This window comes from Alligator mississippiensis, chromosome 4 (genome assembly GCF_030867095.1).
Source record: "Alligator mississippiensis isolate rAllMis1 chromosome 4, rAllMis1, whole genome shotgun sequence".
NCBI classification, from domain to species: domain Eukaryota; kingdom Metazoa; phylum Chordata; order Crocodylia; family Alligatoridae; genus Alligator; species Alligator mississippiensis.
The window spans coordinates 58021633-58035107 of NC_081827.1; the positions used below are offsets into that span (position 1 = coordinate 58021633).

Consider the following 13475-nt stretch of genomic DNA (forward strand, 5'->3'; position numbering starts at 1 on the left):
CCATATTGTCATTTGGCCCATTTCATTTGTCAAAAGCAATAGGATTTTTAAATAGAAACCAGGACCTTAGTTTTATATTTTATTCAAATGACAGCACATCGAAATCTGGCACCATGCTAAGGTATTGATTTAGTACTAACCCAAAGAAAACAGTGCCATCTAGGAAATCACTATACTACTTCCTCTAGCATCCAGTGGTTCTCTTGGAGGTCTCCCATATAAAGTGCAGCCCAGTTTAGGCATGCGAGATGATACTGCCACAGACAAAATTAATTTAACTTCATGACACAGCCTACTTTAAATGCTCTGCTTCAAATATTCAGTATAATTCAAAAATATATTATAATACAATTTTTTTTTTTTTTTTTTACTAATCTTAATTTTTTCAAGTCTTTGAAAGGGTCAATGCCTTTTCATTGGCCTAAAAATGTGGAAATAAAAAAATTAAGTTATTCAACACTGGAAATATGTCAAGACACAAAACGTTAAATATAAAATTAATTGTATGTCCTTATCAACAAAACAACAGACAGAAATACAGTCTAATATTCAACTGTTATCCACTGGCTTTCAAAAGCAGTAATATTTGCTGATTGTGATTGGTTGCATTTTCCCCCCACAACTTTGAATGAATGTTATGACACTTAGCACTCCCGAATACAAGAAGTACCAAAAGACAAAGCGCAGGGTAACAGATTTCTTTAAAATGCCAAGGAATTTCACCAATAACTTACAATATATTATAAGAAGCTGTCATCTTGGTGAAAAATTGGACAGAGATTTTGAGATGTGAACCAATCCCCGTTAAGAACTATGCTAAGGCCATAGTTTAATTTATGAAAACATGTCATCTGAAACAAAAGACTAGAGAATTCACTACTGCCTCATCTCAACCCAATGACAAAATTATTTTGAAAATGACTAATCTTTCATCAAATACAAAACACATGTTAGTTTGTTTTATGTATTATATGGCCCAAATGTTCAGATGTGACTTTGTTTTGGATTCTAAACAGAACTGTGTAGATGCATCTCTAGGCCAGCGTGAAGCCCCAGATTAAAAAACAGCTCTCTATGGGAACAAGGGTTTACCAACAAAAAACCAACTCAGAATCAAAGCTTACAATCTGCATGCATGTGAATCATGTACCCAAGTATCTAACAGGTATGAGTAAATCCAAGACTTGGCATAATGACAACGTAGAAATGGGATCCATTTCAGTCTTATAGGGAAAAAAGATTTCAAACAACTTTGTTTTTTTTAAGTGGGGGAAATGGAAATCAATAAATCTACTTAAACTGTGCCTAGCAAAACTTCACTAAATAATGAAAAACAAAATTAAATCTTCATTTTTTTTACTGTATAATATCACTTGTTTGCCAGAGCTCTCTTTTACCCAATGCCACCTTTAAAAATTAATACTTTTGTTCAAGTGATTTTCCAGAACAATAAATCACTATTTTAACTGGCTTTGACTCCTTAATAAAGGCAATGAGAGGCTGTCATCTTCATTTGTACTAAACTTGTTTGGGGAATTTTGCACTCACTCTTTCAGCATTATAATTTTCTGCTGAATGTTACTGGTCTGTAAAAAAAAAAAAAAAAGGTATAGCTGTGAAAACTGATATAAGAATAAAGCCAATCTTCTTTTTGTCACTGAATAACACCATATTCATGAGATGTATTTTTGCTTACCAACCATACCTGACTGATTTTCTCATAAAAATTCCTTCTACAAACTACCTTTTTAAAACTAACCTTAAGTTATTAAAAATACTTTAGAAAGTGAATTACGTTTTTCACAAATCTAATACATGCACATTGCAAATGCAGATGAGTCTTTCATATAAAGTTAATCTATTCACTTTTGCAATTCTGTAGTTCAAACACTGTTTTATCATACGTTTGTTGATGGAGTTGTATTCAGTATTTCCATGGCTGAAATAAAGTTTACTTCACTCAATAGGACTGTGGTTTCTATTATTTTTAGACTCGTTTTTGTTAATAGGATGAAACAATAAGCATAGTCATACAAACTTATACACACAAAAGACTGCACAATTGTATTCTTGTTGATTCTGCAGAATTCCCCATCCTCCTATCCAGGTTCCACCCTACTAATATTAACCTACAGAGACATAGGTCAAAACCAGTGAAATCACTGCACCATTTTGACAGAAAAAGGGTCTTCTAATAAGTCACTGATTAGTCCAGGCAGGGAGGTGGGGGGCTTCTGCATCCTATAATTCAGCCCATTTAGGCTCCTTTCCAGAAAGAATAAATTCCCCACCTCTACAGAAACTAAATCTGCAGGACAAGGTGGAACAAAATGGACAAGAGAATGGGCAGGCCTTTAAAAGCAGTAGCTTTCCACCTTATTAAGACTCAAGGCACCCATCAGGAGGCTCAGGGCGCCCCTCAGGAAATAGCCGCATCTTACTTTTCATTCCTCTGTTGCCTACAGAAAGACAGGAGGGCAATTCTTCCGCTGCTGCATGCTCAGAAAGACCCCAACAGGCCAGACTGCCAACCATGCCGCCAACTTCTTTTTGGAAACCTTGTGGCACCCTTGGAAGAGTCTAATGCACTGGGATACACGTGTGGTGGGGGGAAGCACTCATGGGCACCGTCCACAGCCCCTTTCGAAGGATCTGATGCACTGGGATGCGTGTGGTGGGGGGAAGCACCCACGGGCACCCTCCGCAGCACCCTCGCAAGAATGCGATGCACTAGAGGCGAAGCACCCACGGGCACCCTCTGCTGTACCCTTGCAAGAATCTGACCCACTAGGGTGCATGTGTTGGGGGGACACCCACATGCACCCTCTGCAGCACCCTTGGAAGGATCTGATGCACCAGGATGTGTGTGGTGGGGGAAGCACCCACGGGCACCCTCCGCAGCACCCTCGCAAGAACATGACACACTGGGGGCGAAGCACCCACAGGCACCCTCTGAGGCAGCCTGACAAGACTCTGACCCACTGGGGTGCCTGTTGGGGGACAAAGCACCCACAGGTACTGTCCGCAGCACCCTTAGAAGAATCTGACGCACGGGGGGAGGGCAATAGAGGGGAAAGCTCCCATGGGTACCCTCCGCAGTACCCTTGCAAGAATCTGACCCACTGGGGTGCATGTGATGGTGGGAGCACCCATGGGCACCCTCTGCAGCACCCTTGTAAGAATCCAATGCGCTGGGGTGCGTCTGGGGGGGAAGGACGCATCTGGGTGAGAATCACTGCTTTAAAGGGAGACAGATGAGCAGGACAAGGTGGGGGGATGGGGCTGGAGAGGGCAGGGGCGGCTGCATCCGAGGGGAAACGGGAGCAGCCCCGGGGCCCGGATCCGCCTCGCCCTGCGCGCCAGGCCGCTGTGTCCCCCCTCCTCCCAGCGCCCCCGCGGCCGCCGCCGGCTTTTGTTGTGCGCGGCGGCACAGCTCGGCGCTCCGGGGTCCCGCGGGCCGGGGCCGGGGCGGGCGGTACTCACCGGGTGGAGGTGCCCTTCCTCACATCGCACATCATGCACTTGAAGGCCTCGGCGCTGTTGCGGAAGGTGCAGACGCTGCAGTCCCAGTAGCCCTCGTCCGAAGAGGGTTTCGGCTGCCGCTTCGGCCTGCAACGCACACCACAGCGGGAGGGAGACAGGCGCGGCGCCCAGCCGCCCCGCGCCCGCCCGCCCTGGCCCCGGCCCCGGCCCCGGCCCCGGCCCCGGCCTCCCGCCCGCGCGGCCCCCGCCCCTACCTGGTCGGGCTCTTCTTGTCTCCCATGCCGGCTCCAGACGCGTCCGCAGCCCGGCCCGGCCCCGCGCCGCGCGGCCCTTTGTGTATGTGTCACTGAGGAGGAGCGAGCGAGCGAGCGAGCGAGCGCGGGCGGGCGGGCGGGCGGGCGGGGGAGGGAGGGAGGGAGGGAGGGAAGGAGGGGGCTCTGCCTGCACCGGGCCCCGGGGAGGAGGAGCCGCCGCCACCTCCAGCTGTCGGGGAACTCCTGCCGCCGCCGCTGCCCCCTCCCGCCTCACGTGCCGCCCGCCGCCAACCAGCGCCCCCCGCAGCCCAGCAGCGCCGGAGGAGGCGGAGCAGCAGCGCACGCAGGGGCAGTCAGCGCCGCCGGCCCGCCCAGGGGGAGGCCTGCACGGCCGCCCTGCGCCCGGGCGCGGGACCCCGGAGCGGGCGCTCCCCTGCTGAGACCTGGGGAGGGCAGGGAGGATTCCCCCCTGCTCGGGCTGTGGGGCCTCTTCCTGGGGTTTCTGGAGGGCACGTTAGCCCTTGCCCGCGCCGTGGCCCTGCTGTCCCGGGCTGCGCTGGGGTGTCCTGTCTTGTGGCAGGGCTTGTTTTGCTAAATTGTTCTGGGATTAGGGTTGGCAACCCTGCAGGATTGCCCTAGAGTCTCCCGGATTAGATACAGATCTCCAGGAGAGCCACCTGGGAGATAAATGATAGGGCATTCCTTAAGCTAAATATTAAATGTTGAATCTGACTTATACAGTAGGCCCCAGTGGGTTTTTTAAATGTAATAGGAATGTGCATTTGCCTCCCTGACCTCAACTCTACGCACAGCGCAGGCCACTGGTGCCTCCCCCTACACATCGCCAATGATGCACGGTAATGTGTAACTGATACACACAAGTTCACATTGTCTGTCATGGGCATGTGGGTGTTCCAGGCACCTCCTGGAATAGATGCAAACAGAGTTGGGAACCCTAGTTGGGGTGGGGCGGTTTGGGTAGGGGTGGGCCTGCCTTAGGCAGGGGAGTGGCTGGACCAGTGGTTTTCAATGTCTGAGGGGCCCATAAACATGGCTACCAGCAGTCACAAGGGCTCCACTCAACATTTTTTAGGGATCTGCAAATGGAAAAAGGTTGAAAACCATTGGACGAGGTGACCTCTGGGGGTCCGTTCCAGCCCTGCTCCTCTGGGGTTCCAGTAGGTGAGAGAACAGACCTGCTCTGCAGTGATGGCACGTGCGTTTCATGCAGGCTGTAAACACATTGCTGTACTGTCCACCTTGCATACCTGTGACAGCCATTTGTGTTTACTATTTAAGACAGTCTGTGCTGTCATGTTGTGTCCTGTATAAAGGCTGATGGCAGGCCAAGCCTCAGAGAGCCAATATTCAGTCCAAAAGATCCAATCCTTCCACCTCTTCAAACTTTACTTCTCCTTCTCATGCAAAGACCAGGCCTCAGAAATCCATGGGTTGGTCAGCTGGATAAGGGTATCCATGGGACTGGATAAGGGTATTTCCCTGAATATAAATCTGAAAGCAATGTGGAGGTTTCATAGCTAGTGCAGAATGAGGCTTCTCACCTTCTCTGTGGGGTGGGCAAAGGGCTGGCTCAGTATGCTACTACTGCTACTTCAAGGCCTTAGTGGGCGCATCTACACAAGATCTTAATATGTTTTAGACTAAGTCTAGTGCGCATTAGCGTGGCTGGCAAAACTGCGCTAATGCCCAATATACTTAGTGTAATGCACTTTAACATCACAAAAAAGCGTTTGCTGTAATGCGCGGTAGCATCAATTACAGCACATTTAATACCTATCATTACAGGTAGTAAACTTAATGTGCTGTGATTACGGTGCATTAATGAACATGTAGACATGCCCAGTTATTCTCTTCTGAGGAATTAATTGATCTGGCCCTGAGTAAATTCAAGACTATATTACCATCTAGGGCTAGGAACTTCCAAGATAGCTGCATTCCTCTGGAACAATGTTGGTCAAAGCTCAGGACAAAGAACACAAAGCCACAGAGAATGAAGCATTCTCTGTTGATGACAAATGGAATAACAATCCAGATGACATTTAAACTAATTCAGAATCTGATCATTTCAAATCGGTGTGGAAACCCTTCCTTCTTTAATCAAGTTTTCACATTATTCTAGAATGATATTTGTAACAGCTAGCCCATTCCATGATAAAAATGGTACCACTCCCGTGAAGGTCCATTAGGAAGCTAGCCATGGAACTGCATTAGGGTGAAAAGCATTCATATATTCAGGACAATCCCTAGGCAACACAAATTGGGGCAACTACCCTGGGCCCCATGCTCTGGGGGGGGCCCACAGAGCCAGGCGGAGCGGCCGCGGCGACTCCATGCTGCCACCAGCTTCATGTCTGGCCATTTGGCAGTCCCCACACTGCCTAATCTGCTGCTGGCTTCCTTGCGTCCTGGGGTAGGGCCCTGAACAGGCTGATTTGCCTTGGGCCCCACACCCCACTCTGATCATCTCTGCATATATTAATATCAGCAGTAAGCCAGAATGCCTCAGCTCAGGTGTGGCAGGGCACTGTTGGTGTCTGCCACGTTAAGGGCTGAGACAAGCAGTCAGCAGGTGCTTGATTGTGGCGGCCATTTTAGATCTCTGGCTGCCTATATAAACAGAGCAGTTCGGTACTGGCAGGCTAGATAGAAACATTGCCTGGCTGCAAGGCTGTAGGTAATATCCTGGTGGTACAGGCAGGAGCTTAAAGGGATGATTTGGAGGTTCCTGGTCCTGGGCATGACCTAAAACTGCACCCTGCTGGGAGTGGGTGGCCTGGTGGTGCAGGAACCCCCAGGAAATACCAGGCCAGTTACCACCCCGGTGAAAGGTGGGTTGGGGTGCCTTAACTCCTAGCCCCCATAATACTATGGGTACAAGGGGGCCAGGCATGGCTATGGCCACCTGAGCCCAAGGATGGTGTAAGACCCAGACAGGGCTAGGCATGGCTGCAGCCACCTTAAATCTCCACTGGGGAGGGAAGCCCTGTGGCCCCAGTGAGGGGGTGGGTGTGGAGCCCCAGTGAGGGGGAAACCAGAGGGCTGGGAGCCCAGTATGTGTGTGAGTGTATAGAGTTGCCTAGTATGGGGTGCAGTTAGCCTAGGGTTTGGCATAATGCCGGACCATGCAAAGTAGGGGAACTCATGGGAACTGAAGGGGCTGCGTGGTGAGGCCAGTGTGCGAGTAGCAAAGCCTGATAGCCCAGAGGAGTTGCTCGAGGAGGAGCAGGGCAATGGAGTGTGGCCTGGTAATGAGCAGTATGCCAGAGGCCTGGGTGAGAGAGGGGCGGAGTGGAAGAGGCCTCCTGTGAGAGGGGAGGTGACATGAATGTGCATGTGTGTAAAGCCCAACTTTGGACTTGGTTTGTTCTGGTCTGAGGCCAAGAGTAATATTAACCTGGATGCCATCTGTGAGGCTTGGGCTGTGGTGTAGGGGAGGAACAGAGCTGCAGATAACGCCCCCTGGCATCAGGGCAAGAATAGGCAGCCTTCCGCCTAATTAACACCATAATTATGTATCATCAAGGTGTGGCAGATGAGGAGGCAGGCGGTTGGCCCAGAAACAGGTGGGTGGGCCAATCACAGACCAGCCCCGAGAAAGCCCTGTGTTACATCAGGTCCACGGTAGGCCAGCGCTAAGACCTGCCCATGACTGCTCCTTGCCATAGCTGCAAGGTCTTGGTGCAAGTGTACCTTCTCCCTTCCCTCCCTGCACCTTAACTCCTCAGGCTAGATCTGAAATTGTGGGCTATAGGTGAGAGAGGCATATCTGAAAGAGGGAGAGGCAGATCTGAAATTGTAAGCTAGCTCACCCTCAGGTCCCCATTCCCTGCAGCAAGGGCAGAGGAAGGATGTGGGAGCCTGGAGACTTGCAGCCAGAGTGATGAGGGAAGCAGCAACTGGGTGAGATCTAGGGCTGGGTGGGTCACACGCACAGATATATTTTTGTTGTTATGGATTCTTAAGTACAAATAAAAAAAAAAAAATATTGCCATGGGATCCTCATCCCTGAATGGGACTCCTAAAAACTGTGGGAACAGAAGTTATTGTCTTCACACAGTTAATTCAAATTAACTTTAAACTTCCAAAACCATCCAGAGTCTCTTGCCCTGGCTTCCTTCCCACCCCCAAGCCAGCATTCACAGTTCTGTACAGCAGTGATAATAGTTCATTCCTTTTAAAAAATTTTAAGTCTGAATATCCTGCTCTATTTGGTATGTGGGGTTTTTTTGGTGTTTTTTTTTGTCCTGACTTCTTCCAGCCCTCCTCCATTACAGTCCACCAACACCATCACTCTTCCTGCCCTCCATACCCTTCACCGTATTACCCTATTACCCTTCCCAGTTCTTTTGCTTTTGTTCTTTCCCTTATACTGTCACACAGAGCCTAGTCTGCATGAGGGATACAGCTTAGGGGCTCCACTGCTGAGCTGGATACGTAGTGGGGGGTCCAGTGCTCAACTGGATACCTGGATGCTGTGAAGAAATCGTAAGATTAGAAACAATGGGAAAACCTGACTCCTTGTGCCCTTTTCCCTCTTGCCCTTGCTCCACTATACATAGGAACATATTCTTTCTTCCAACTGAGAGAGCAATGATTTTGAAATAACCTCTTTTTCTTGACCTTTTCTCTATCGCTACAAATTTTACAATAGAAATTAAAAGCAGCAAAAAAAAATGTTTCACCACCAATTACAAAACCCTGGGATATGTTGTAACCTAGCAGTGGCAATGTTTCTCTTTCCTCTGAGGGACTGTTTCCTGGAAAGAACTTCTGTGATGGTCAGCCACAGTTGCCAACCCCACAACTATCATTCCTAACCAAACTTGGCCTTAGGGAAAATGGCACCCTAGGCAAACTTGTATTTTGGTGCCTCCCATGCTGCCCTTACCTCCCTCCACACCCGCCCCCCTGGGCAACTGAAATATTTACTACCATATATCAAGAGACCATATTGTATCACCCAAAAGCCAGAACCAAATTGTAAAACGGTTGGATCTTGCATGAACAGGCCTGAAGAATGTTACATTGTTTTATGGAATTAAGATACAGTCCTGGGGCCTGATTGACCACCACATTATACTGGTATAAAACCAGTATAACTTTATTAAATAATGGTGAACAAGTCTTTACACAGCTGAAACCTGGCTTTATAATGTGATTGTAACTGTTTGGTTCAAGGCACATTGGCAAGACAAAAGTACATAAATTAGAGGACTCCTAAGTTATAATATTATTCCATGGCATCTTTGCTATACAAATAAATCTTCAAAAGAGAGATTTTTGTCTAGTGTTGATTTCTATGACTTAGTCATCTGTTGCCTACAGGACTGGCACCACCATTTCACATTTGACACTGAATGGTTGTCAAATAAGAACAACTTCAGTCACTTTTTGTTTCTAATGTATTGGGTTTGGTTAAACTTTATTTTTTTCATTCTTTAGTGAATTTAAAAGGTGTTGGGTTGACAGCTCTGGACTCTAAAATCCTACATTTATTTCCAGTAAGCAGTTAGAGAACAACCTCGCTCTGTGCAACTAGTAGGCCTCAAAGACAGTCCTGGGTAGAAAGGATCATCTAGAAATAAGAAGATAGCCTGTATACATATTCTATTCATAGCCTCCTTCCTGAGACTCCCAACAAAAGTGGCAACTGTAACAGTGGGTTTTGTGATGTGGCTATCTATCCATTAGAAACTGCCAGTTCCTTTCATATAGGTCATTGAAGAATCATTCATAAATAATGATACCACTTCACACTTGTATAGCACCTTTCCTAAGAGGATATAAAGTGCATTAAAAACTGGGAAAGTGATTACTCTAGGCTGGATTTGAACCAGCAATATCAGAGGTAGGTTCTCTCCCCCATTATCCATACACTGAACTATTCAAATTTAGGACCACATCCTTCCATGGCTTCTACATCAATGACAAACACGGATGCTGTCTAATGTATTCTCTGCTTGGGGGATCCTGTCAGGCCAGTGGCAGATTCCACCAGGAAGCCAAGGCTCCTTTATCCAACAGCAATGTGTACCTCCAACTAGCTGTTGTTGTTGACTAGCTGGTTACAGGGGTGAACATACTCTGGTGGGAGTATGGGATCGAAAACAGCCCACTCCCTAACTCTGCCTGCTCATTTGTACCTTTCATTTTCATTTGTGCCAGTCTCTCCTACTTTGTTTCATTTCCCTTCCTATTCAGTATTTTTCCATTCTTTTCCCTTTTCTGCCTCTGTTTTTCATCTTACTTCTTGTCTTTATTCCTTTATTTTCTGACAGTATTTTCCTGTCTGTTCCGTCTTTGTTCCTCTGATTCTCCTTCCTTGATCTTCTTTTTTCTCTGTTCCCTCTCATCTGTTTCATTCCTATCCCTCTTCTTTCTCACCTCTACTGATACTCTGTCTTTTAGGCATTGTTTCAAAGTGTTAAAAATTGCCCAGAGGTTGAGTTTCCTATTGTTGTGCTGTGGAAGTGGCAGGCTCCCAACAGAAGCTCTGCCAAAGAAAGAACAGCAGTCCAGCACAGATTTTACATTGTACAACAATATTTAAAGGTTACTGAACCCAGTACAGGGTACAACATGGCTAAAAGTCAAATAGGGACAGAAACTCTATCCCTGCCCCTATGATTTTTTAAAGTTACCAGGATAAAAAAGGAAATATGGGAATGAAGATCTATAGGTAGGTTCCCACTTAATTCCAGCCCAATGAAGCATGTTAATCAGGCACCGGCACCTGAGGGAGCTGCCAGGTTCAGAAGTGCCTAAAACCACCTATGAATCAAACATATCCTCAAGATTTTTAGGACTGAAACCAAATTCTACTCTCAGTATAAATGGATTTATGTTATGTAACTTCACATTTACTGTAAATAAGATCAGAATTTGGATCATGTGAATTATCTTGGAAATGTGATAAAAAAATAGGGGAACATATGATGTAGGGCTTCCTCCAGGGGGGAAGTAAAATGTTCCAGTCAGGTTGCTCTTTTTTATTAACACAATGTACAATGCAGAAACTCATTAATCAACTTTTTACAGATGATAATTTCTTTCTTATACCGATGAGGGTACTAAAATATGTATTATTATATACATATGCACATACAGAGCAACACAAGTTATAGCTGTTTAAATATATATATATAGGACCAGATCATCCCCTACTCTGAGGTAGGGAATTTCCTTGAGAATCTCTTTAGAAAGATCCACCCTTATACCATCTCAGAAAGGAATGGGTTTAACCAAGGTATGCCACACAAAAGTGCTGAGAAGAGTCCTCCCTTTTATTTGTTGATCTTGGGCATGTGACCTGTGTCAGGACTCCAGTAGGCCATTCTCTCCCCAAAATATCTGGTATAAGAATCCTTTGACCCCAGCAGCAGCTGTTAGACTTTACCTTTTTCCTTTCTTTTAATTAAATTAACATAAAATATAAAGGAAAGAAAATACAATAAACACATGCACAATCTAATACTGCCAATTAATAAAACATACCTAGCAAAAGCTGCAAGATGGATGTCACGATAGACCATCAGAACCCCCATAATTAATGGGAGGATTCTGTGTCACTGGAGTCCAAGTGTTTATTTTAGTGCTATCATCTGCCAATAAATTCAGCTTTTCTCTTATACCTCTCCATTTTAGTTATACTTTTATTGTCTTTAAATATTGTATATTAACCAAGTATTTGATAGAATCTGTGTATGATGTTTTTTTCTCCAGAATAAATAAATATATTAAAAAGACAGAGAGCAGGAGTAAAGAGGTTCTTAATTAATATGGAGTGTACCCTCAGGCTCTGCCTGTAGGTACAATACACTGTATATAGCAAGCCTATGTCATTGACAGGTGGTCTGGAGCTGTGAGAAGGAGAAATGTCCCAGTGGGACCTGTCAGTCAGAATGGATCAGAGTTGATTTAGTCTGTTAGATAATTGTTCAAATAAAAGCAGGTTAATAAAGTCTACATGACCCAGCAGCACTGCCTTTTTAAAGCATTTTCTCTTTACAAGAACCATCCAGAAAAAAAGAAGCCATATTGACTACCATATTGACCTCTACAGATTCTTAGACTCCCAAATTGAACACTCAGTGCTTTGCAGCTGCTTTGTGCTGTGTTGCTGATTGTATTTGGCTGGAAAATCTGTACAAATTGACCCACGGAGGATGTAAGGCTAACTGCAGTATCATAAAGACAAGCCAAGGACCCATATGCTACATCTCTTTCTTTTTGTTGGAGAGCAAGGAAAGGGAGGCTATGTTTACGGAACAGAGAGTGTGATGCCCATGCCACATCAATTTTGAAATAGAGTTTTAGTTTTTTGTGGCTACGACAGGTTAGTATAATTAGAGCAACCTCAGTGAAGAACTGTACAATGCAACAGCATTTCAGAGCACTTGTAAGTATTGAGCTAGCTTTGCTCCTACTAAACTATTACTATTGAAGTTCAGGAGGAACTGTAATACTCTGGGAGAAAAAGAAAGCCATATACTCGTGGTGAAGAGTGGCTGTTTGGACTGTACCTAGAAGTTCATATTTTTAATGAGATGCAGATTATGTAGCTTGATGGGCATCTTTTATGTTCAAGTTTGTTCTCAGTCCATTTTCTTTTGTTAGCCTCTGGTAACTGCTAACATTTTTATATCAGTAGTAAAGACTAGATCCAAAGATTAAAGGGGTTAAATGTATTTGATATGATTCATTCATTTGAGGTATCCTTGCCTTTCTCCATAGCTCAAGGAAGGTCTTAAACACATAAATGTATTAATGATGCAAGTCCTGGTTTTTATAATAGAATACTGGTTACTTTCTAATATAAGAAGGTTTCATATAAATGCAGCAGTTACTTCTTTAATGCAATGCATATAAAGCATTGACATATATTTGGATTTATTTGGTGAAAAAGCTATCCCATAGCTCAGAAGGTAGAAATGAAACAGTGACCTTTAGCCAAGTTTGTGGCATTCATATACAATAAATGGGCTAGATTCTTGACTCGTGACACATAATAGCTAATCTGGGTCTACTGATCTACACAGATTAATTCCATCTGAGAATCTGGCTTAATGTAACTGAGAGTAAAAGATATCAAATTGTACAGCAGATGAAAATACATTTAAAGAGACAAAGATAGAAAATGATTGACTGACTTTGTATTCATTTGGTAACCTCAGGAAGTCAAATGCAATAGAGGATGTAGGTTTTAGAAGTTTAAAATGGGTGCATATTCTAACAGCTATGTTCTCTCTAGATTTAAGTCTTCTTAAGAATTTTCCTGGGATGCTAGCCAGAACAGCTTTGCAATAGCACCTGACAGATAAAATTAAAGCATGAATCATAATCTCTCTGCTCTGCCAAGCTGAGGTTTATTCAAGTGGTATTTTAAAGATAAAGCAGAGTTTATAATTTGATGGTATGCTTGTGTCTAAAAGCTAACAATTCCTTAATTTCAAATGGTGTTATGGGAAGGTCGTGAATGTATAGTTGAGTAGATAATTGAGTTTCTATGATGAGAATTGAATGAGAGGATTCAAAGTCATAATAGTTTCTGTTGTTCAAAAGTAAGTTGAGGGTCTAGCTGGACATTCGCCAGGGCAAGATATCATTCTGACAGACCAGACACAAAAGTACAGAGCTCTTTGGATTAGTTTAAAAGGAAAAAGGATATCATATCATTTTCTCATAGAGCAAAGTATATGTGGAATGCCAAAAGAACAA

General features: G+C 44.9%; 1 protein-coding gene across 3 annotated transcripts in view; it reads right to left on the bottom strand.

Moving 5' to 3' along the window:
* YAF2 (YY1 associated factor 2) overlaps nucleotides 1–3990 on the bottom strand; it is a 37525-nt gene extending 33535 nt beyond the window's left edge. The window contains exons 1-2 of one of the 3 annotated variants that reach the window (XM_059726018.1): nucleotides 3738–3990; nucleotides 3484–3609 (exon numbers count right to left, since the gene is read on the bottom strand). In XM_059726018.1, the coding sequence (XP_059582001.1) occupies nucleotides 3484–3609; nucleotides 3738–3763 (152 nt within the window). In that variant the 5' untranslated portion in view covers nucleotides 3764–3990. The remainder of the gene's footprint in view (nucleotides 1–3483; nucleotides 3610–3737) is intronic. The other 2 variants (XM_059726019.1, XM_059726020.1) reach the window with 2 other exon arrangements.
* Nucleotides 3991–13475: the final 9485 nt, after the last annotated feature.